This window comes from Parambassis ranga, chromosome 2, assembly GCF_900634625.1.
Source record: "Parambassis ranga chromosome 2, fParRan2.1, whole genome shotgun sequence".
Classification (NCBI taxonomy): Eukaryota; Metazoa; Chordata; class Actinopteri; family Ambassidae; genus Parambassis; species Parambassis ranga.
In genome coordinates, this window is record NC_041023.1 from 30525959 (window position 1) to 30551650 (window position 25692).

Here is a 25692-nt window from a genome sequence, read left to right on the forward strand (position 1 = left end):
AGACCTGAAGGAACTACATTTATTCCGCAGTGTTAAACCGAAACTATGACATCACACGTTTCCGTGGTAGCGGGAGCAAAACATTATCATCATGAGGGTGGATGTAGCTACAGAGCTAATAGTATAATGCTCACCCACAGCGGCAGGTCATACATTATTATCACTTGGGACACTGTAGCTGATCAGACGCTGCCACAGGGATCAAACATGTGACTTCACCATGACCAGGCTCGGTAACTGATTGGTCATCCTGCAGCCACACAAACCAGTGATTGAAAAATGTTTTGCAGGGACAGGACTAAAAAGAGGACAACAATATTGCCTTTGTGTGTACCCCCAATTTTGATCTCTCCTTGTTTCACAAACGTTACAGAGATGATGACAGCTTTAGAGAAATGGTTTGACAATTTAGGAAATACCCGTACTTACGTTCCTGCCAAAAGCAAGATAAGAACATTAATGCCACTTTTTTTTTTTTAAAATCTTAAGTTAGCGACAGCTTGGTTCCCATGTTAGAAAGCTAAAGATAACTCTAAACTTGCCATTGGAGTTTGTTCCTTTTTTTTAGCAGAAAAGTTCTAAAAAAGCAACTTTCACAAGATTTATATGATTTTTAAAGCCTAAAAACAATTGGCACCAGAAAAAGGCTAATCTTAGCATATAATGTTGTTAGCCTAAAAACACCTCATGAGTTTACCATCAGCACACTTACATCTTCTGTAGCTTTTCCAATTAACATGGCCTGTGTAATAACAAGTACTCTTAAAAAACACTCATTACAATCCACAAAGCAGAAAACACTGTAAAAAATGATGAGAAGAAAACAACTGCAGCACTTTATGATAATCTTCAACAGGTTAAATTATTCTCATCATCATTATTTTTCACATATTAGACAGAGACACTGACAAATACATACAGACACCTTCAGATTTATTGATTTGTCAGTTTTTATGCCTACTCCCTGCAGACAGCTGTGATTTTAATTTTTTAAAAGAAGTTAATTAATAATGATATGCTGCCATCATCGTCGATGATGCTTTTACAATGTATGTTCTTACGTGCTAGATGAGTGACCTGTGACAGCAGTTTATTTGGACTAGAGCTCAGTTTCTGAATGTGATTTTAGAGGATGACTAACTATAATTGGGCATTTTGCTAACAGACCAATATTTACATCACCTGTTTAAATATGAAACTTCAGCTTTGAGGTGGATCTTTTCTCTCAGATCATACGGAATCAGGGGTATGAATCACAACATAATGAAAATAGATACAAATCTATCTGTGTACCAAAAAGCACATACACATTTAAAAATGATCATGCTTACCTAAAATTCACATCTCATTCATTCACAATACTGGGCAGGAGGCAAAAAAATCTAAAAATAATAAAGGTGCAAATAAGAAACATCACATCAAATGAACAACCCTAAAGTCTTGAAGAGCTACATGTGCATTCGGACTAAACATAACTGGATTTTGTTTCACTTCTGTGAAACCAACTTGGCCCAACTGCGTGCGATACACTTTAAAGACATTTTTACATAATGTGACGGGTCAGCATATTTGTCCAACACAGAGCCAAAGTCAATCACAGATGATCAGCAATAGAAAAATTATTTGAATGAGTCCATTCGCCATCTTAAAGGCACTCAACCTTGCTCAGTTTAAATGGATAGTTAACCCTAAAATCACACATCATGTTGCTGTATACTAACGGCGTGAGGTACAGAGGTTTTTAATGAATATAGGCCTTCTGTTAAATATAATGGATCCTTCTGTATTAGTGATAGTAAATACATATTGAATATTTCCCACCACAAAGCATGTGGATTTCCTTACATGAGATGATTTTTGGAAAGAAACATTACACATATTCCTCCAAACTGTAACTCATTTAAATAAAAAGTACAGCAACATTTCATTTCAGGGTTAACTGTCCCTTTAATAGCCAGAGTGGATAAAGCACTAACCCTACGGACATGTTTCTTTTTTTTATCTTGAGGCTGAGGAGGATTGTGGTACACACTCCATGCGTTATCCATGCAGTCATCCTTGTATGGCACATGGTTGCATACATTTTTTTTAAAGACATTGCAAATCTAGTACAAAGTACAAAAAACTCCCACATCTGTATGTCGTGGCTTCTAACATCATGAACGAGCTTCCCTTGTGCAAATTAAAAAAAAACTAAATAAAAACAAAAAAGCACATGATGGAGGCTCAGATATTCCTGTGCAACAATAACATTAATAATAATAAATCACAAATTATTCTAAAAGATGTCCAACATCTAACAAAAAAACAAACAAACAAAGAAACTGCCACTTTGTGACATGGAGTTTTTTTTCTGTCACTAACTCTCATTATATCAGTGTCTCACTACTTCCGAGCACGAGAACAGCGCAAGACTGCATATCAAAGAAACCCCTGTTCCCTTGGCTTGGCACTTGACAAGTATAGTACAGTTACCAAGAGATGACTTCCAAGAGCAGCCCCTCTTTTATGAAGAAGAAGATGATGATGAAGAAACAGAAATGGCTGCTTCGGATTGAATTGTACCAAAGTGTCAGTGGAGTAAAATGTGAGGTACCTATGCAAATGTTCTCTCCCTTGACAATTTTACAGCAGAAGTCACATTATTCCTGAAAACAAAAAAAAACAGCTGGGTGCACTCATTTTCCCTTTTTGGTAAAGGGTTAAAAAATGCAACTTGGCTAAACATTCTAGAGGATGTTATAGTTAAGACTCAATCTAATGGCTCCTGCTTGAACTAAAGCTGTATTGGTCACTGCAGAATGCCAATCAAAGCGCTTAGCTGAAGAAAAGCAGAGGAGAATCCTTTCATTCCAGCCAGCTCACTCCTTTTACCCCCCCCCCCTTCCATTTAAGGTAGGTACCAGGACACCATTGTCTCTGCCCTGTTTCCAGCATTTCGCCAGATTTCAGTGTCTTTTATGGTCCCACCCCTACCCCTACCCCAGCCCTCAACCCCACCCCCACCCCTGGCCCTTCGCTTTCTGTCTGTTTCTACTTAACAAAGACCCAGAGGGGGGTTTGGTCCAGCTGCCCCATATGTCAGTCAGATACAGCAGTCAGCATACACATCTTCCATCTGAAGATGTGTAAGTGCAGGAGTACGTTCAGTGCCAGACTGATCCCTCCTAAATGCACCACTGAGCGCCACAGGAGGTCCTTCCTTCCTGTGGCCATCAAACTGTACAACACCTCCCTCTGAGATCAGAACACACTGTCTTGTAATCTTATCCATATTGGATTTATTCAGACAAGACTTTACTGCACATGGTACAAGTTGTATTATATATGACTTTAGTCTTCACTTTCCAGGATTTGACTTGAATGTACATTAATGTTTAGAATTTATTAGGTTTTTATCTTATATTTTTTATTTTTTACGCTCACTACTTTACCTTATTTGTATTTCTGTCTTTTTTGAGTATACATGGAGCACCTGGAACGAAAACAATTTCCCCCCGGGGATCAATAAAGTATTTCTGATTCTGATTCTGATTCTGATCCCCTTTACATTTCTTAGTCCCAGCTGATGTTTGTCTGTAAAAACACACATGCATGCACACACAAAAACAAAGGTAGCGATATGGCAAGTAGAGGGAATGTATGAGTACTTTACACTGTGTGTGTGTGTTGGTGTGTGCGCACTGTCCCTGATAATGTTGTTTTGAGTGTAGGACATTCTTATGATAATAAGGAATTAGCTGTGGGGGCAGCAGAAGTGTGAGTGTGGACCACTTTACAACCCAAATATGATCTTCATCGGCTTCCAAGAAACTTCTCTTAGCTGCTCCAAGAGCCTTATCTCCCTCCCTCCTGAGGTGGGCAGTGTCCCACCCTCATGCGGAGCGTGCCGCTTTTGTGAAGGTGCCAAAGCTGGACAAACTCCTCCGGCATGGCATGGAACCATTTATAGGGCAGAATGTTGTCATAGTAATGGTGGCTGACCGGCTGCTCGTCCAGGCCGACGGAGAATGGCCAAAAGCCGTAGGCCGTCACTTCCTCGCACAGCCCCAGGGCTAAGCTGACAAGGAAGAGCCCCGTGGAGAGGCGCCTGGCGTGCACACCGCGGGCTTTCCAGAATTTACCCACTGTGCGCAGGAATTCAGGGTTGGCAAAAAGCATGGTGAGGTTAGAAGAGGTGTCTGCCAGTGCGTAGTATGCCCGTAGCGACGGGTTGGTGCCAGGCTTCATGGAGAACGCTGGCATGTAGATGTAGCTGGAGCCGTAGGCCTTCATGTTCTCTACAAAAGCTTTTCTGGACCACAGAAGGTTCTGAAATCTGAGTAAAAAAAAGACAGATGCAGATATGGCCCTTCATTAAAACATTTCCAGGAGAAACTCTTTTTTAACCCTTTGCTTTGCGTTGCCTGGTTACCTTTTCTCGATGATGCTGGGGTTGGCTGTAACCAAATGAGTTCTGGTTCCCACATCCTCCACGTATTCCTTTGAGAGTGGTGGGAGGTTACACCTGAATGAAGATAAAACACATTATAATCACCTCCGGCTTCTCATCCATTTTATTATACATAAACTAATACTGGTTTGGGGCTACAAAACAACCGCTAACACTGTTAATTGGTGGTTGGTAATGTAGACCTAAATTGCTGAGTCATAGTTTGGCAAGAATCAGTAAAACTGATAACCAGACACGGCAAAAGCTAATGCAAAAAAAATTATCAGGTTTAAACTGTCCATCTAGACTTGACTTGAACTCACTTACATCGAACATAATGTCCTATGTGCTACTCCCCCCCCCCAGCCTAAGGTGTGAGATAGCACACTTCCGGCAAATAACTTGTGTTAAACGTCTCTGCTCATCTTCCTTCCTCTATCTTTATTTGCTTATTCATGCTTCACCTCTTTTCTCTCCTGACCTCAGCATGGCCCATTTTTCTATGTATGTCCTCCTCTCTTGGCTACAGTCGACACCAGCTCTCATTACCGCTGATGGCTGATGGTGTTTGGCTGCTCTCTCGGCTCGGCTGATTCAAATTTGAAGGAGCAGCGAAGCAGTTACATTTATGCTCGCAGACCCACAGAGGCCTCCTCTCGTTTTTCTCACCGCATGATGAAGTCAGCCCGATCAATGTCCCGTCCACACTTGCTGTGCCTGAGAATGCCGCCATTGCCCACCACTGCACACTTCTTGAGGGGCAGCTGCAGAGGATTGTCCTGTGCAAAGGAAAACATGTTGACATGAACACATGAAGCTCTAAGCAGAAGTCACCCTAAATGACCCTAGGCCTGGTGCTAATTTCCCCTACACAGCCTGGGGCACTGAAAGACCAGGCAGTGAGGAAGATAAAGACGTTGCAAACAGCAGGCTGAGGTCACACAGACGCTGTTTCACTGAGTCTGTGTGACACTAATTGTTTTATTTATATCTGTGTTTTGTCCGTTTGTGTGTGGTACTATCATAGCTCCGGTTAGCATGTAATTCTCCTCAGTGAAGAGCATTTCAATAAAGGCTGGAACTTGAAAAATGTCTTGACACAACAATAAACAAGTCTGAAATCATCTACAGGAAATATTTTCTCACAGACTGTATACAAAGAGGACTTAGGAAGCTTGCTGGGCTCTGGGCAGCACCTGTCTCCACCTAACTCCCAGCTAATTCTCGAAGCAGCCACGCCTTAATCATACATAATTTCAGGCCTTGAGATCTGTGAGTCGTGTGCCGTACAGTCAGATATTTTCACATAGAGGGTCTAGGGGGAATGGACCAGCTATTAAGGCCACCATCAAGTGGCCATTAGAGAAACAGCCATTTAGGTAATTGGGATTCTTGGTTCCATTTCTCAGCCCCAAAGGCTACTGATTCATATCTTCCTCTTTAGGAAGAAAATATTAAGTAGCCAACAAATGTTATTGAATTACCTTTGCATTGGTTCAAGCAAAGGCCTCACAGTGGATCCCCACAGGTCACCGCTACAATATGATCGCTTTCACAGTTGGATATTAATACCATAGCACTGTCACAAAGGATTAAAAAAAATGTACTACAAATACAACAATTATTCCAACTAGTACCAGAACCAGTACAATCCTTCCATATAATCATACAGTAACTACAGACTCACGCCCAGTATCCTTGGTTGTGTGTGACTGCCTTGTCATTATCTGAATTGAAGCCTGTGTGTATTAAAGCTGCTGCAGAGGACACTGAAGCACCACACTTCACATGGCAAAGACCCAAAAATGTTGCTTCTCTATGCCTTGTCTGCATTTAAGTCGCAGGTCAGGATTAAGCGAGACAGCGGAAACAATTGTGCTCATTATTCCCCTTGGAGTGCATTCGCTACTTGAGAATGAACACATACACACACACACACATTACCTCGGGGTCTCTTTTGGACCGTGACAGGGGGTTGAGTCAGAGGACAATACCCTGCTAACAGCACACATAAAGTAGGGGAGGGCAACCAGAAAGTTGGGCAAAAACATATAATGGGGACACTGTGTATAGTAACAGAAGGACCAGCTGCTTCGGAAAGTTATTAAACTGTTCGTTCATGAGATAATGAGATAGTAGACCTTTATTTGATTTCTGTTCCGTATGTTGTTAAAGAATCGCTCCACTGTGCTGTGCGTATATATATATATATATATATATGCTCTGTTTGAGCCATTGAAAAAACCCAGCAATTAACCTTCAAAGCTCTAATTGGCACTTTCCTTGGCAGATGCCCAAATACGGTTGCTGATGCCAGCCTTGGTGTAGCATGGCTGGCTGTCTCTATGTACAGACCTGCAATCACAGCACTGGTAGTTGAGCAGACTGAGTGCTTATATAAGTGAGTCTGAACTTCGTCCATCCCATCTAACAACCAGTTTCCTTCTTTCTGGCAAACACATAACTACCCACAATCTAGGCTTGTAGGGGAAGTGCAATGGTGGTACTAAAAATAGGCCGATGGAAGCATTAGACGGAGAGACAGTCGTACAGTGCAGCAGCAGCAGCAGAGTGGTGCCATAACCTTGGGCAGAGGGATGCACTAGAGTCAGGGAGAGAAAAATAACTACCAGCTACATTACAGTGACTGTAGTGATGCAAAACAGAAAGCGTAATGTAACCGCATGTAATCACAAAAACAAAGGGAAATGCTTCATCAGATATATGGGTCACTTCAGCTGAATCATCGCAAGAACCAAATCATCTGTGGACTTAATGCAGACATGCATTTAATACAAACTCTATCGGTATGTGTTTGAACTGTTATTATATTTAGTAATGTTCACTGTACACAATAACCCTGAAGCTACATAGATTCTTGCACCACCAAAAAAAAATCTGTAAATTCATAAATCAAAACAACTGCATGAACTGATGGGTCATGAAATGGTTTCCTGCACCTCTGCACATTTTGGGAGAACTGAAAACAAACAAGAAACATCTCTGGTCAGACTTTTAAGGACTGATTACAGGGGAGAAAAGGTTACTGTTAGTAATTTGAAAGTTCCTGTAAAGCTTTGCACCGGTATGTTTTTGCAGTGGAAAAACACCTATTGCTTTTTTAAAAGACGTGTTACTAGGGAGGTCTGCAAATGTTACAAAAATCTGTATAATAAAAGGATCTGGTTTTAAACCTGCTGGTGTATGTTTGTGCGCTCACACACCCATGGTCTGGCTTGGCCACTCTTCATATTCTCATGTCTCTTTATTTATTCACCCCCTCCCCCCAACCAAACCAACATGAATGAACATGCTCAGCTAACGCCTGCAAATTAGGGTCAGATATTCATCACATTTACAAAACAGGACATTAGACTGCAAATCTGTGCGGCCTCAGATTCCGTAATTATTATTGAGACCTACTGCCCCTGGATACAATTACCATGGCAACAGCACTTACCCCTTCTTTTTTTTTGACGTTCTCATTTTGTCCTGTTTCTAGGCACGGACACATACAAACGTCCTCATCCGGATGCAGGCGCACACCCACACACAGAAGCATAAAAATAGACCTGCAGTTCTTATCTGGGTACATATATATATAAATGCACGGGTGCGTAAATACAAACTTCAGGACTGGGATACATCATGTGATGGAAAATAGGGGAAATAACATTGGATCTCATCCCTCCTCCAGATTTTACCCATAGTTAAAATGCCCTTAGCATAGATAAGAAAATATAAACATCAAACAGACAAGAACCATTACTCTATACAACTCATGCAGAGCCATTTCCCATCCCTACTGAAAGCTAGCTGATAAGGCGGTGACAAAAAAAGTAACAAAAATGAAAGTGGACAGCAGATACACTGTGTTCATAGCATCTTGTTCTTACTTGCTCCACCTCCCACAATCCCTCATCTTACTATTGACTCCCCTCACACTGAGATCACTATAAAAATACTCCTCTGCCCTTTGAAGGATGTCTCCCCTCCTCCGTTCATCAACAATGATCCCCAATGTCTGTTATCTGGCACTTCTAAAGAACACAGATGTTGCAAAGTCATGTGCCGGGAATTGCACATAAGTGTCCGGCTCTCAAATACAACAAAGCAAAAATAAAACAATAAAATTCACAGCTGTCTTCAAGGTTTCTTATTTAGCTAAATGTCAAATCAATGGTGATTGAACCTATGACCCAAATGTGAATTTACTATTTGAACTACATTAAGATACCAATATGACCACAATACCTACTGAAAATCTGTTAGCAGCTAGCTGAACAAGAATCATCTTTGAATGTTTTTTAGCAGCACACTGGACCACAGCAGTGGAAAGGAGACGTATATTATCTTAACAGAAGTTTCTCCTTTCTACCTTTAACCACATCCTACTATAATGTTCCGACCATGCTCAATTACTGAGTACCCTACCATGCACACTATGCTATGCAAAGTGGCTCTAACAACAACTGAAACTAATGCAAGAGCTATACAATGATGAATGATGGGTCTTTAAACCAGAAAAAATGCAATGAAACAGTTGTAAAAACTGCTTCCTTATACACAAGTTAGATATCTAAGTTACTAGCATGGGAATAAGAGGATGAAGATGTGGTAACAGCTAGATAGCTGGTTAATAGCAATAATGTTAATGTACCTGTACAAACAGCGGGTAGGTGTCATTGTTGACCGTGTGCGAGTGGTAAATCTCGCCATCGTACCACAGGACCTTGCCCATCGGCGAGTTCTCCTTGGTCACCGCAAACATCCGCTTCGGATCGCAGCATTCTGTCAGCAACTTCCTGCACAGAGGATGACATCATCAGACACAGCAGGACAGCTGGGATTGATGATTTTTTAACTGAGGTGGCCTGAACAAAATGGTAATTATAAGACAGGAAAAGAAACATGGTGGCTACATTTATAAATAAGTCATCAGAGGGAAATATTCTATGAATATATGCCAACATTAAAGAACTTGTTAAACAAAACCAAAGATGTGTGAAAGGAGCTGTGAGTTTCTGCCTGCTGCTCTGCAGGTGTCACTTTTCTCTGATTAGCCTAATCGGCTTTGCCTCTGAGAACTGTCCCATTCTCCTGTGAATAAGATTTAAATAAGACTCAAAGAGTGTACAAGAAGAAACCACCGAAACGCTCCCTCAGATGCTGATTTTTTATCAAAGCTGAAGTGTGAATTATAATGTCATCATACAGAGGCTTTATGTAGAGACAAAGCAGGTCAAAGGGTCATTTCCTCAACTCAACAGCAAGGGGATATTCCTTCTATATATCTGACTTAAGTGGTGTTTTTGCTGCCAATCAGTACCTTATTTAATTATAATGCTACACATTTTATTCACTGTTTTGATATTTTATCTTCTTATTAGTGTGTTTTTACTGTACTATTATTGTACTCATTTTATTTGCTTGTCTGTATAAATAAAGGTATTCTAGTTAGCTGCAGAGCATATGGCTCCACGCAGATGAAAACCAGAAGACAGAAATCTGACTCAAACCTGTACAGATCGATGCCCGTCTGGTTCCTCTGCCACTCATCCCCCTGCCTCAGCACCTCCTCCACTATGTCTTTATCTCGGGGGAGTCTGTAGACGGGGTAAACGTAAAACCAGCAGAGCACCAGCACGCACAGAGCGGCCCACACCGACAGTTTGGCCCGGTAGCATCGCACTAACATTGTCCCCGTCTTCTTCTTCTTCTTCTTCTTCTTGGAACTCTTACAGAAGCCGGCGCACGCACATGGAACCCGCTGGTGTGAAAGGCAGGCTCTGTTCAAAGCTGCTGGCCGCAAATCCCTGTCGCATCCCACAGGCGAGGTGGGGTATGAATGGAGCCTGCAAGGTAGTCTGTTACCCGGCTGTTTGGCTCAAGCATCGGTCTGGAAATCTGGTCTTGGGTTGGATGGAGAAAGGCGTCTATCCCTGCAGCGGCTCGGCTGTGGGGTGATGGTAGTGGCGGCGGTGGTGCAGTGTGTCGGGCTCTCCTGGAATTCGCTGCTCTGCTCTCGGTGCATCACCACCATCATCGCACCCTGCGGTCTTGTGGGGAATCATGCGGGCTCATCCAGACCCCCGGTGTCCCGCCGCATCCCAAATCCGAAACGGGATTGAGTCCGTCGTCCACCTGGAGCCCTCTCTCCCGCCCTCCAGTGCTCTCCTCTTGGGCCTGTGTCCTGCTGCAGGATCTGCGGTGTTAGTAAACCGGGCCAGTCCAATTTAGTCTCCCGCCACCTCCCCCCCTTTCTCCTGTCAACACCCCCCTTCGCCGAGACAAAGTGCTTCTTGTGCAGAAAGGAGGCGCGTCAAGGCCACTTATACTGCATGGAAGACACCGGAAGACGCTGTCAAAATAAAACGACACTGCCCGGTCACATGCTCTTAGCATTATTTTTGCCATTTTGTTTGAGCCTTTTGGTGAACGTCAGCACAATTACATTTACACTGGCTACATTTGTCTATGAATCTATATTATATTATATATAAATCATATTAATATATTGTAAATAGTTTTTTTAAAGTAAACCTTAGCATAGCAATGCTACAACTAGCTAAAAACAACAACAACCTACTTCACACACACACAGAGTCAGAGCTGGTAAAACAAATGAGTTGAAACATTTTGTATGTTTCCAGTTGCACTTCCAGACTTTCTGCTTGTCTATGTTTTTTTAACAGTAATAATTATTTTATAGGCTACTCTTATCTTTTTATCTCTTCTTTTATTGTTTTTTTTTATACTTTCCATGGAACTTATCACTTTAAATTATTAAACTACTCCAAAATGTTTTGTTATTTTGAAGGTCTTACCTTAAAATCCTGTTTTCATTCCTGAGGATTTGGCTGGCTGCTGCAGGAAGCGCTGAGGTCTGTGCTGTGAGGTTCTGCCGCCACCTGCTGGACTCTGTTGGTATTGATGAAAAAAACAGATTTCAGATGATTGAGAAAGGTCTTGCCTGCTGCAGCTGTCGGTCAGATTATGTTGTGTTAATCCAGATTATTTAGATTATTTGTATTTTTATTTGAAAAAAGAACAAACTCTCACAGTAGTAAAATTGATTTTATGCTCTTATTGTCTGGATCATGTGCAGTTGCAGTGGCCCGCAGTGTAAAATAGCGCTCTGCTGACCTCTAGTGGACAAAATGTTCAACCCATGTGCTTAAATGTAAACTAATAAATATAATATTCACCCCATTTTTTCTGGATGCAGGTGACAAAAATGAACTAAACGAGGAAAAAGATAGATGATTAAATGAGCAGTTATAAAAAAAGAGTGCATGCTGGCTGATAGTAGTGAGAGTAGCTGAGAAATGTGGGCACTCTGCTGGGAATCTCCGGAGGGCAGAGTCAAGGTTGGAGCAGCGGGCAGAGGGATGCCATGGCAGGTCTCTTGGCTAAAGTGGTGTGTCAGCTGTTCTCTGTGCCCTGTGCCCAAGCAGAGGTGCCACTGTGGAGGTCTGCACAAGATCCAGAACAGGGTGAGGATTTGTGGAAATCCTATGTCATATAGTCAATGGTTAGACACCTTTAAAGTTATGGTCCATAGTGTTTGTCTCCCCCTTCTGGCAGTAAAAGTAATTACACAAATACTTTTCTGTTAAATATAATCTACCTAAATAATGGATCATTGAAAATGTGTCACCCTGTAGTGTGATTTTGTGTTTGGCCCTAGCTATTGATTGTTTTAATTCTACTTATTTATTTATTTTAAGAAGACATTCATCCTTCCTGGGCAGAATTTTTATAGCAGACAACTGACAAAACTGCAGGTGAAAAACAGCATCACACAACAGACAGTAGTTCCTTTGTTTCCATCCCAAAGGATACCTTCCTATTCATGAAAGTAGCAACAGTAGAAAGTGTGTTACAAGCAGTCTGCCAGTGCCAGAGCCTCCCTGTTTTTTTCTTTTGGGGTGTATGTGTCTGTATGGAAACAGAGGGGAGTTGGGTTGCATCAGGAATAGCGCTCCCACCTGCTAAGGATCACTGAGGGAAAAAAATGATGACATTTGTTGTCCCCAGTGTCTTCCTCCTTTTTATTGCCTCTCATTGCTCATTGAGGTATTGTCTACCTATATCTGTTGTGCAGAAGCTGAAAGCAGCACCGCATGCTATTTCACCCTGCAGCACCCTAAGGTGGTGGAACCCAAGCTGAATAACCAAAATACAACAACAGCTTTCTCTGACAGGTAAACCAAGGACAGGCCCAACACATCACTTAAATCTTCTCATTCATTTTTCTAATCTCAGAGAATCCCCGAAAACTTTAAGAGAGCAAAGGTTCAGCATAGACGCTTGTCCTTGTAGCTAATGCTCAGTTTACAGAAAATATCTTAGTGCTTGCATCAGCTTTATTCCAGTATAAGCCACTGGAAAGATGAGATGCTTATGCGGCTAAGTGATTTGCAAGAAGTGTTAGAGCTCAGGTCAAGATTAGCACTTGGGCTATGAAATCTTTATAAAGTCCTGCCAAGGAATTGTTGACAGCAAGCAAAAAACACACAGAAAGCCCACAGGACACCGTGAGGCCATTAAAAAGTGGTGCATAATCATAGCACATCAAATGTGGCATTATTGGTCATAATATAAACTGGAGCTCCTCATCTAGCCACTTATTTATTATATCTTGAACTACAGATTAACCGTTTGTGGAGTTCCACAGGGTGGGGTTATGGATCTACCTTCTATTTACTTTCTCTGTTTAAGGCTAGGACATTTGATATTTGTCAGATAAAGGACAAAAACAAAGCATTATAATTAACTCTTTCATTGAAGTCAGAGTCAGATTTACCCAGATCTCAATAAAAATGATTTTAATCATCAGTATTGTATTAATCAGTATTACAAGGATGCTTTAATGGGGTAATCTCAGCAATATTATTGACCTTATATTTTGAATGTTATATGTTGATTAACAGAGGTGAGTGACTTCCTGACAGTGTCACCACACTTAAAAACAGCCTCAAATGGAAAGGAGATCATCCTATTCTTAGACTATGATTGTGTGCTTTTGTTATCCATGAGGGGATTTTGACTGTGTTATAATCATCCACTGTGTCATTATCACTTATAGCAGAGTGGGCTATATATGTATATATATTATTTTTCACCCAAAATGTCCACATATATTGCAATGATATTATTTTCTTGGCCTCAATATTAGAGTGTAGTTTAGCATTATTGAAAACACATACCGACTATAAATAAAAAGTAACATAATTGCATGCAGTAAGTAGCGATATCATGACAATGCCATTAAGGCAAAGCTCACAATGTATTAATACACTTCCCTTTTGTTGTCAGAGTGTCAGGGGAGGTGGTATTTCATGCTTGGCTTCATGCCAGCACATTCTCGGGACCAGACGTTATATCTGCTGTCCGCTCGCCTGCCCCTCCTCACATAAAAAGCCGCCTATTGTCTTCAGTAGCTGCTATTTGATTCTCTACACCTCTGCAGACGCTGCTCTCAGGTAAAACGACACGTTTATAACAAGTATTAATAGTAGTGTGACAGATGTTTTTTTGGGGATTTTGCTCTGGTTCTGGTAGATCATTGAGTATTTCTATTAACTTGATTTAACTGGACTATCATCTGTGTATGAAGTGTTACATTTTAGGTCTGCATCTGAATGCCTAATTTTCAGTATTTACTGTTAACATAATCAGCTGTTAGTTAAGCTGCAAACAGAAACTGTGGTGATGCTGCATGTAGTGGAGGAAACAGTTCTCGTCCTTTTGTCAGAGGATGTTGTCACATTACAACTTAGTCTAGATCTTCACTAACACACATCTCTGTTTCTCTCATGTGTCTTTTAGTGGCTGTAAGGTAAGAAAACTCATGTTTGTGTTCATAAGAATATAAACCTGTGACAGCCTGTAGTATCATTCTTTTCATTGTGTTGTTTCAGGCAGACCCACAGCCATGAATCCCAAAGGGGATAAGGTAAGGAGGCTATATTCCACAGTGCTAATCCTCCATGCATGGAGAGGGGACACATTGTCCTTATGCACATGGCCACGATCTGGCACTGGTTATCTGTCAGAATTGTTATCAGCATCCCTGAGAGCCTTCCCCTTGACTTCATCCTAATAATAAAGCTTTATCTTTTCATGTGTCAAGTTTGACGCTCACAGGGCTATACTGCTACCCTTATATAGTACTGCTGAGCAGTCACTCCTTTAAATAACACAAACCTTTTGATTGCTTACTTTTCCAATGTCAATACAAACCTAAATATATTTACAGTTATTAATTTGATTTGTGGTCATTTGTTGTGACATATAATATATTTTTTTACAGCCAAAATGCAAGATTTCTGCTTCTCGCAAACTCTCCCTCAAAGTGAGTACATGCTGTAACCACAATTTAACTTTTAAGACACAAACTTTATATATAATAAATAATATATATATTATACTTTTTTCATTGAAACATGAATGCTGTTTACTGCACTATAGATGTTGTTTATTTTGTTTACTGCTTGTCAAACTGCTACCTAGCCAACAAGCTAGCTAGATCAGCCTGTAGCCTTATTATACTGTATATATTATCCTACATGTTTGTAGTGTAGCTTAATCTTTGCTGGTTAACTGTCTGCTACCCAGGAAGCTACCTGCTTAGCCATGTTTCTAGGAGGCTCCAGCCTGGTGTTGGTATAGAAGGTTTTTGCTTTGAGCTGGACGAACTTCCAACTGAACATTTAGTGACTCTTAGGACCATTAGGAACTTTCAGTGGTCTATTATGAACTTTCAGGAACTTTTAGTAACCTTTAGCTGAACTATTAGTTACGTTTAGAAACGTTTAGGTGAACCATTAGTGGTGTTAGATCTATTAGAAACGTTTAGGTTGTAAACCTGCAATAAACACACGAACAAACCATTATTAACGGCTAACATTTTGACTGTAACGTTTAACGTTTCTACTGGAAAATTCTACAGTTTTTCTTTTTAATGTCTGCATTATCACTCTGACCAACAAGTCTTCATTTACACATACTAGTTCTCTCTGTTAGCATTAATTAGCTCAGTAACTGGGTTGCCAAGCAACAAATTACAGACTGCACATGACACATTTGCCAATTGGTTATAACCCAAAATACTCACCTAAATACCTAAAAGTCTGTTTTATAGATACCAGATTTTCATCTTTCTTCTGTTTTTCCTATTGTGACTTGTTTGATTGATGTCTGTTTTGTCCAATCAGATCCTTCTCCTCCAAAGAGCCACTGACGATTTGCAAAAAGAGACGCAGGACAGAGAAGAGGAGAAAGTGCGATATTTGGGAGATAAGCTGCCTCCTCTGCAACTGTCTGGTTTGCCAATGGATGAGTTACAAGTAAGACTTAAAGATAACGGTTTTTTTATGCAAGAACATATTTTGCATATTTACCATTTAAAACATTTTCTATTTAGAAACTATGCAAACAGCTTCATGCAAAAATCGACATTGTGGATGAGGAGAGATATGACTGTGAATCCAAAGTGAACAAGCACAACAAAGATGTAAGTCTCTCTATAAACACAAAAATGCAGAACTTACCATCAGTGGCTGTTCCATATATTTGGTGTGATATCATTTAAGATCCATGAGCTGAAACTGAAGGTTCAGGACCTTGGAGGCAAGTTCAAAAAACCTGCTTTGAGGAAGGTGAGGGTGTCAGCCGACGAGATGATGAGAGCTCTCCTGGGCTCCAAACACAAGGGCTCCATGGACCTCAGGGCCAACCTCAAGTCTGTGAAGAAAGAAGACGTCAAACAGGATAAGGTGCTGAGTGTTTGTCCGATTGTTCTCACAGAAACTGTGCTTAAAAGCCACAGACATCAACACTTCATTCTGCTCTTCATTCCCAGGTGCTTACCAGCGAGGTGGGCGACTGGCGTAAGAATGTAGAGGCCATGTCAGGCATGGAGGGCCGTAAGAAGATGTTCGACACAGGCAGCGCAGCACAGTGAGATGCTGCTAGTAAAGAAAGCTCAGGCAGAGGTTACTGTTTGACCCCAGTGTGACTCAAAGCACTTAAAATGTAGGATGAGTAGTAGATGCATTGTTTTTTTTTATTATTATTATTACCAAAATATTTTTGTTTCATTATTACACCTTAAGACAATTAAAGAAGTGGATATATAAATAGTTTGATTCTTTGATGTTCCATTTGTGTACTTGACTTTATCATGTTTCATTTCATTGGCAGCGGTGGGTTTATGTGAGGCATGTAAGAGGACGGGAAGCAGCTTAGCTGATGATGGATTAAAAAAGCAAAGAGGGAGGGAGGGAGGGGGGACAACAGGTGTTATTGACATATATTGAACTCCATAAGGCTTAAATAGATCTGGCAGACACGGCTATTAAAGTGAAAGAGTTATTTAAAGTCTCCATGAAACCAAAAAGCTTTTTATATGATCTTTATGACAGCAGTATCTGGCACAACAATGTCGAGGAGATGTTTTATATACATTTTAATCACTTAAATTTTATTACTCATCCTGCACTGTGGGGATAGACTAACTTCGCCAGCCCCTCCTCACAAGGTAAACAGAACATCTGTCCAGATTTCTGCTGCAGAATCACTATATGCTCATAAGGGCAGGGACTCGTTAATACCAAACCTTAACCAGTAGGGTTTTTTTTATGAAAACTTAACTCATGCAGTGCCAAGGAAAACTTGAAACCTTGCACTCCTGAGTAAAGGTCTGCTGCATTGTACGTACCCTCACCTTCTAACATGGACTTTGGTGTCTGCATTGGTCCCATTGTCAGATGACATCAGGCAATAGGATCACAAGTTTCTACTAAGCATAAACATAACATAATGTTTTATGATAGGCAGTGTGTCCAGTCAAAGCATTCCTCATGGCTGTTTAACATGTTAAGCTAGTATAGCTAGCTTCCCTGTTGACAACAGTGTGCCACAGGAATGATGTATTTTTGATAGATATTTACAAATCAGCAAATATTTTAATGATTTTATTAAAGTCTAAATCCAAACACCAGTAACACAGTTTCAGAACACATAAAAACTGAAAAAGTTAACGCTACCTGAAGACTTGTGTCTTCAGGTATAAGGCTATTTGTCTTTTGTTTTCCAGTTTAGGTCATTGTACAGATTGGATGAATGAGCTGACAGAACTCAAAAACAAAGCTAGTCTCCACCTTTAAGTGTCTGATAAATAATGAACTTTTAGATCCCTCCTGACGAGTCACCATAAAACTCCAGAAACACCTGGAACTGGATTATTTTTAGCCTTGATATAAATCCAAGCCTTGGAAAGCAAAACCTGAGAAATGACACCATTTGTGCTGCACATTGTGTGCATTCCTGTGCTTCTCCTGTGTGTGTCATTGGGTTGACTGGCTGCTGACCTCCAGCCACCGTTATTTGGAGTATGACAGTAATGACCAACAATAGCTACTCAAGAAGCAGACTGCAGGGTATGTTTATGTAAAGGCCTGCATCTGTTTAAACACATTTAGCACAGACACATGTCCTCAGACAATAAGCGGGATAACAATGTGCGGTGATTGTGTGATATATGGATGATGAAAAGTCACACGTCCTCAGTCTGTCCCTGTCATCAATCTACACCAGCTGCATGTGTTGTGCTGAGATCTGTATGTATGTTGAAAGGCTGTTATATAAGCTCCTCTGCCCTTGGCCTCACACTGATAATGAAAAGCATCCCAGGTCTGGCTGCAGAATGTATACTGACCTCTTATATATAGTCACTGATGAGAGGTACCTTCATACGGAACAAGCTTTTCAGAGAGGAGTGCATTCATGTCAACAGCACATGATGGTGGTGTTAAATACAAAGGTCACAGCGCCGGAGTCTTCAGTGAAACCTGTTGAGATGACAAACACGTTAGAGTGGCCTGATGTGGCAGCGCTGTTGGTATTAGTCATTGCTCTATGGCAGCAATGATCAACACACAGCATGAGGGCCAAGTCAGGCCCACAGAGGGCTGCTATGGAAAAAGGACATTTCACTGTATTAGAAACATAAATGTATGCTAAAGTTCAGCATATGTTTAACTATTTTTTAAAGTATATTTTTGTTTTCATGCCTTTTTCAATTAAGAAGTATATTTTATAACAATAAATTGTACACTGGATAGCAACTGCTATAACACTGGATAGCAACTGCTTTGATTTTCATATTTTGTTAAATGATTATTAGTATAAATGCTATAATTTAACCTTATTATAAGTGCATACTTATAATCTCATACAGTATCCTATGTGACTCAGATCTTAGCTTTACTTGCACTGGATCATCAGCACCACTTGGTGGCAGCCCACAATTGCTTTGATAAATATACTGCTCTGAACATATTATATGTTTATTAACATTGAAGACAGTGTAGCCATACTTACAAAAGAACTCTAATATAGAAATCCACACAAAAAATAATGACTGCTGCATGGCTTTAAGCAGACCATTTCACTCAAAGAAAAATGTGTGCAAAGAAAATGCTGAAGCAGATTACAATGTGTGTGTGTGTGTGATGAGGAAGTGTGATTGATGCCATTAATCTTCAGCATACAGCAGGAGCAGTATTTATTGCTGCAGGGACTGAGGAGGTGTGGGTGGGGGTGGCCTGTTGATTAGACAGGCCGCCCCATGACTACAGGAGCTCCAGGCTTACTTCTTAATGTTGTATATGTGTGCAAGCAGTCATGTATCATGTCAGCACAATAATATACATATACAGCTCATGCTGGTTCAAGCATATATTGCATTTGTATATCTGGGATGTATTTGCTGCCCCCACCTCTAGCAGCATTAATGGGGGGAAGTAAACCTGACAGTTTCACATGTTGGGTTAAAGGTCTTTCAGACGTAAACCAAAGACTCATATTTTTCTGATTTAATGACATGAATCAACATACCATATGAGGCCGATGCACTTTTTACTACTCTCACTGGTTAAAAAACCATTCTATTTTATTTGCATAGCATCTTAGTCTCTATAGGTGCTTTACAGAAAGCCAGGGCAGGACCTTGAGCAGGACCCGTCTCACTGGTGGGACCCTTCTACTGATGGCTGGTTGATTTGTCTGGGCCATCACAACTAAGGTCACTCAGATCCAAATGTGGAATGACTACAAAGTTTAGCCCTATTATATAGATGGATGATTAAATTCCTCCATGATCTTAGATAAGGCACATGCTTTCTCCTTCATTGACTGCCTTCAGCTTCACTCACGCTCCACCTCTTTACCTCTTCTGACCCTTCAACTAGGACTCAAAACAGTTCTTCAGAAACCTGTGGGTGACGACACCAATGAAAAAAATGAGCATGTACAACTACATGTGACATGGAAATGTGAAGAGTACATATAAAGACATCACATTAGAGGTGATATGGTGCCGCTGTTACCATGACAATAAGATTTAATCAATGTTTTGATAAGCATTTCCCTGCATGTTTTCTCTCTCATGTGGAGCCCATTGATCTGACCTGTGGGCTTCTGCAACATTCACCAGAGACCATACCTTCATAGCTCTCTGCAATGATGTGACAAATAAGCAGCTTGAGACAAATCCTGTTTCTTCCCTGAACGAGAATAGTCTATATTTGGAGGTAATGACACAGAAAAGAAGCTTTAAAATAGCATTAAACTGCTGAATTCAAGGGTTTAAACACACACACACACACTGCAATATGCTCCCCTCCATCAAAAAGTGTTAATTGGATTTGGACTGAGAGGTGAATCTCTTTACAACCTCAGTGAAACGTTCACAGGCGGCAAATGGAAACAGCTGGAAAGCAAACCATGTAGATTTGTTATTCGCTGCTAATCCATTTGAACCAGCTAAAAGGCGGAGGGCTTGAATTTTCATCACTTCAACTAAGAGTACAAGTCGGCTAATAAGCCAGATACTGACTTGGCTTTCTGCGGTACTGCAAGTACAGAAATGTGTTTCTATACAGATGATGTCACTGTTTATGTCTTAGCTGATTTTCTTAGACGTTTACAGCACATGTGGGAAACGTACGATTTATCGACTCACTAGTGACACAAACTGGCATTTGGTGTCTGGTGCTAACTGGTTAGCATGCTAACATCCATAGACATCTCTGCACCACACTTTGAAATAACGCAGGACCTGTTATTCTTTTGACCATGTTGCTTATTTCATTAATTTCTAATATATTACACAAACAATCCTACATTTGATGCAATTCAGGATAAGAAATTGCTTTTTAAAACAACGAGCCTTTAACAGATGTTTCCTGAACGTTTCATATGGTGTCACTGAGGGCACATTAGACAGACAGCAGGCAGAGAGTTTTCTGTGTTTCCTTAAAGCTGTTTCAGGGCTCTTTCATCACCTTCAGCTGCGGTTCACCTCAGGTAAGGTTCGGTCTTGCCCACCCGCGTTGCGCTTTGGTCTGCCTCACCATAATAAATCTCAGTGTGGGCAGGAGCTGCAGAGTTTTCCTCGGTTGCAGCATGCAGTATTAATACACCTTTAAATGGACTCTTTGAACATCTCTACATTTACATTGTCGGCGTGTTCGGGATCCTCAATAACATTTTTTTCCAAATGTATGCATCCAGGCCTGCACTGTCCACACTTTCCCTCCTATCACCTCTGATGGTTTGAGTTAATTTTAAGCAGGTCTCCGTGGCCCTGCTCCTTTCTCATTATTGATCTCTTCTGAAGGCAGAGGGGGCTGATAGGTATTGGTTTTGGCCACCAAAGCTGGCCAGAGGTCAACAAGATGCAGCCATTAAAGATTATCCTTGCTTTAATCAGGTGGGATCTTGCAAAGGGGCTACAAATACATACAGAGATATATAGTTGAAACTTTATTGCACACTGGAAACTAAATCTAGTTGCTGGAATCAAAACACAAAGAAGAAAAAGTTGTTTGGCTAATCCTTTACAGCCTCAGGTCTCCTCAGAGCAGCAGGCACACTCACATTATTATTAACAGTGATGCTGATAGAAGTATGAACTGTGCTCAGACTGTACCGTCCAAACATCTGTGTAAGCCATTACTGTCTGAAATAGGTTCAGAAACCTCTAACACTATAAATGAAGAATTACAATAACATAAGGGATATAGTCGCAGCCCTGTTTTTATAACCTCTGTGTAACTTGGATCACAGCTTAAAGCTGCCTCTGTTACTCGTTTTATCTCCACTCTGTCTTTGGGGTGGAGATACAAGGAGGAATCGATGAAGAATAATGGATTCAACTTGGACTACCTTCAGCAGTGTACATTATACAGAAACTCTGTAGTATTTCCTGCACTCCAACAGTGTGGTAATGTTTTGTCATTTTTAAAAAATATTGGACTGATGTGGTATATAATCAATAAATGCAGCAAATCTAACCTAATAAACTGTTTTATTAACAGTTTTTTCCAACAACAGAATGCCGAGATTTTGGTCAAATTGTTAACATGCTACCTGCTAAACAGCACACGCAGACGGTGTGAGTACTAAACAAACCTTGTTGCTGCTTTAAGTGCTGTTCCTACCAGATGCTCATAGTGTCAATGACTTGCTGACTTGCTCATCTCAACTTGAGCCATTGTGAAGTGTCACTAATGAGATGTATCGTTGCACATAATTAATCTCAACTTGACGTTAATGACTTTATCGTGTCATGTACTCTTATCTCAGCTCTTAATGCTCCAAAGTCCTTGAAAACACGTTTCTGGACTCCGTCAGGTTTTGCATCTGTACTACATGAAGTGCAAAAGGAGACAGTGACAGCTTCATTTTGATGAATCTTTCCCTTTTTAATGTGTTTTTAAACTTCATGCCAACGGGATGGTGACACATAACTTATAAGTCATCTTAAGGCATAAAATCTCTCATATTCTGACAGAAGAACAAGCCATTTATCAATATTAATGAGAAACACTGCCCTGAAAAACAGCTGAAGAAGTGTGGAGACCGAAGAATAGGGAACTGAGAAGTGAGAAATGTGAAAGAGAGAATGAAAAGGAGACATTACTTCAAGGGGAAACTTTTGAAATATGCATGTATGTGCTGAGTGCTCTGGCTATTCAAAACAAAAACAGAAAAACAGCAGTCCTTGTTTGTCCCACACAGACAGCTTTCTGTTTCAACAACGTACTCAGTCCTGTGTCTGTATTTTCAACGAAGCAGCGAACCTGAGCTATAACAGCACTCTGAGGAAAACGACACTGCTTGGAAATTAAAAGTTATGTTACTTTCCACTGTCATATATGAAACGTCTGTTTTAGGTTGTTAGGAAAATAGTGGTTGTTGGTCAACAAGTGGTGTTTATGTAGCTATATGCACCCTGCTGTGGTTGAAGGGATAAGTGTATGCACGGTCACCATGGTAACCACAAACATGGCAAAAAACACAGACAAAGCTTGTTGCAGCCACAGGAGAGATTTTAAATGTATTTCTCTGATTACTGGCTTACACTAATCAATCAAAGAGACGTCAACATTCATATATATTTATGACAATTTGTGATTTCTTGACATGGAGTTCAAAATTGTTACATATTAAGAAGAAAGAGAAGAATTCTGTGATTAAAATGCACATTTTCTGAGAATTCTGATCTCAGTTTTCCCCTAGATTTTGACATTTAAAAGGAAGTAAATATATATATATTATTTATTCTTTGGCCCTAATCTTCTTACATCTGTTTCAGGAGAAAATAATTATTTCTGGGTGAAGGTGTATAGCTGTATTGTAAAATCTACGTGACAGAATTAAACGATGTTTACCTTAACCTGGCTTTATTTTTAACTTCTCATCTCCTCACACTGACTCGATTATATCACACATTGCGTGCGCCCCGTCCTTGTCGTTTCAGATCAAGGATGCGTGACCCCCTCAGACCTCGGACTCCTCTATGAGATAATTGGTGTTAAAGGTGGGTATAAGCGCCTCTTCCAGCACAGACAGTCCATAATAAGTAAAATGTCGGCCTTGCTCCAAAGTCACTGCTGGCACTATAGTTTTTTTTTGTACAATCCCACTGCAAAACTCATTCTTGGCTCTGTGCAGCTGTGTGCGTCGCTGCTCTGCTGTGCTGGCCATTTTTCACTTCATGCAGCTTGTAAAGCAGCCATATGGAAGGAAGGACCTGGCTGCACCCACACTGGCTCTCTGCTGTGGTCCTAATATTTCACTCAAGGTCAGAGATTTTCTCCCACCTGATTTTAGTAGGTTAGATAAAACTTTTAACAATAGATTCATCAAAGAAAATACTGAAAACTGAGTGAATAAGCAAGAAGTATAAATTGTGCACATTTTCTTTTTTTATGCAATAAGAGCCGTGTACTCAGTGAGATATCACTTTTATCAGGAGGGATCATCTCTGCGAGCCTAAAACCCATTTCCCTTCCTCGCTCTGCCTGCATGCTAACTGTCTGCTTGACTTGTTTTTTATTTCCCTTTTGGTAACGTCAGACATGCTGAGGCACAGACTGAAGAGTAGCCTCATTTACTGGATCCAATTTGGAAAAAAAACTCACATAATACTGCACAATCTCCACAAAGACAGAAGATTTGTTTGCAGGTAAACATTGAATATAAACTATATAAACAAAGATCCATTATTCATCAAATCATTGTCATACTGTGCTGCTAAGTGGGAAACATAGTATATTCTCCAACCGTGCAGACGAACACACCACTCCAAAAAAAAAAAAAAAACCACAGTGCTATGTCACAAAACGACCTCACACATCCATACAGAGTAGTGAGCCTCACGTCCTGGCTTTTGAAACATCTTCCTGCTCTTACTGTGATAAATAATGCTGGATTTACTAAAATGGAGCCTGAATGAAACAATGATGGCAGGCAGAGTGATACATCTCTGTGGGATTAAGTTATAGTTCAACACTGTAAAACAGCTGAAGTTGAATCAACTGAGATTATGCTAAGCAGTGGCAATGTGGTATATTAGTGTCGGACAGAAACACCGAAACATGCAACATAATAACACAATACAGCATGATGTAAACATACAAAACTGTTAGATGAGAGAGGAGCTGACCTGCTCATTAGTTAGGGGCTGCAGTGACAAGCAGAGTTAGGTGGAACAAAGCTGTACATCAAAACATATAATACAGTTATACAAAGGTTTTTTTTTTCATTTTTGTTCATTTTATATCAAGACTATAATATTTGCCTTTTCCTCTGTGAATATGATGATTTGTTTGAATTTAAAGTGAAACGTGCAAAACGGTTTCATTTTTTTGGCCTTTGTGTTGACATCACTGGTCCACTATGGCCCCGCCTCCACACTCTGCTGATGCTGATCCCTCTCCTTGCATCAGCACCACAGAGAGACAGAGAGAGAGAGAGAGAGAGAGAGAGAGAGACTACCTAACCTCACCAGAGCGTAGAGGCGTCAGACTGCCGCCACAGCATCCAGGTTACGCACTGCTCAGAGGCCCCATCGACGGATCAGAGCGCCAGCAGCAGCAGAAGAAGAAGCCAACATAGCCGGGCACACGGCCACAGCCACACTCAGTGATGGAGAGCCTGCTTGATAATCCAATGAAAGCCGTTCTGTACCTGAAGGAGCTCACCACCATCGTCCAGAACCAGCAAAGCCTGATCCAGACCCAGCGCCAACGCATCGACGAACTCGAGCGAAAGGTGGAGGACCTGATCGGAGAGAACCGACAGTTGCGGGACCCCCATCACTACGTCCAGCAGCCCGTTCAGCAGCAGCATCACCACCACCACCACCACCACCCGACTCACCGCAGCGCCAGTCCCCAGGCACCGGCCCACCTCCATCAGCACCCGGGGAGCAACAAAGCTCATCTCGGCCAGCAGACGCAGCAGCAGCAGCCGCCTCCGCCACAGCAGCCGCAGCAGCAGCAGATTACCGGTCTGTCGGCCCAGCCTCAGCAGCAGCAGCAGCAACATCAGCAGCAGCAGCACCCGACTCCTCCTGCGCCGTCTACCCACCACCCACAGCAGCTGCAGCTTGTCCCCACCTCTCCCCAGTCGCCCAAAACGAGCCAAGCCAGCCCTGACTCCGGGGAGGAGGACAAGAGGAGCCCCTGCTGCAAGTCGCTCGTTCCGCAGACTCCCACCGCTCTCTGCCGCTCCGTGGGACTGGCCAGGAAAGCAGAGTAAGTAGCTTTCATGCTGTGTGCACGGAGGACTCCTCATATAATGACAACACTAATAATAATAATAATAATAATCCCATGCAGCCATATGCCCACATTCCTTCAATCCTCCAATGACCTTAAATTTAAATACATTTTTTAATC

The 25692-nt window shown here is 41.2% G+C and overlaps 2 protein-coding genes and 1 long non-coding RNA gene across 3 annotated transcripts; 1 reads left to right on the forward strand and 2 right to left on the reverse strand.

Annotated features, from left to right (window-relative positions):
- Window positions 1-3020: 3020 nt before the first annotated feature.
- Window positions 3021-25163, reverse strand: LOC114451857 (uncharacterized). Its single transcript, XR_003672218.1, has 3 exons — window positions 25145-25163; window positions 10684-10691; window positions 3021-3111 (listed from the first exon to the last, which is right to left on the reverse strand). It is a non-coding gene; the product is annotated as an uncharacterized LOC114451857 (long non-coding RNA).
- Window positions 3426-10722, reverse strand: st8sia1 (ST8 alpha-N-acetyl-neuraminide alpha-2,8-sialyltransferase 1). Its single transcript, XM_028430758.1, has 5 exons — window positions 9952-10722; window positions 9093-9237; window positions 5102-5211; window positions 4415-4507; window positions 3426-4318 (listed from the first exon to the last, which is right to left on the reverse strand). The coding sequence occupies exons 1-5, from the start codon at window positions 10128-10130 to the stop codon at window positions 3838-3840; spliced, it is 1008 nt and encodes a 335-aa protein (XP_028286559.1). The 5' UTR covers window positions 10131-10722; the 3' UTR covers window positions 3426-3837.
- Window positions 13813-16581, forward strand: LOC114451849 (troponin I, slow skeletal muscle-like). The gene is made up of 8 exons (XM_028430784.1): window positions 13813-13920; window positions 14267-14276; window positions 14359-14393; window positions 14751-14792; window positions 15655-15786; window positions 15864-15953; window positions 16033-16215; window positions 16302-16581. The coding sequence occupies exons 3-8, from the start codon at window positions 14373-14375 to the stop codon at window positions 16401-16403; spliced, it is 570 nt and encodes a 189-aa protein (XP_028286585.1). The 5' UTR covers window positions 13813-13920; window positions 14267-14276; window positions 14359-14372; the 3' UTR covers window positions 16404-16581.
- Window positions 25164-25692: the final 529 nt, after the last annotated feature.

Coding starts and splice junctions, on each gene's coding strand:
- LOC114451849 (XM_028430784.1), top strand. CDS start 14,373: ATGAATCCCAAAGGGGATAAG. Junction 14,394..14,750: donor TGAATCCCAAAGGGGATAAG/GTAAGGAGGCTA, acceptor ATTTTTTTACAG/CCAAAATGCAAGATTTCTGC. Junction 15,787..15,863: donor TGCCAATGGATGAGTTACAA/GTAAGACTTAAA, acceptor TTTTCTATTTAG/AAACTATGCAAACAGCTTCA.
- st8sia1 (XM_028430758.1), bottom strand. CDS start 10,130: ATGTTAGTGCGATGCTACCGGGCCAAACTGTCGGTGTGGGCCGCTCTG. Junction 4,508..5,101: donor CGGGCTGACTTCATCATGCG/GTGAGAAAAACG, acceptor ATCTTCATTCAG/GTGTAACCTCCCACCACTCT. Junction 4,319..4,414: donor CCCAGCATCATCGAGAAAAG/GTAACCAGGCAA, acceptor TTTTTTACTCAG/ATTTCAGAACCTTCTGTGGT.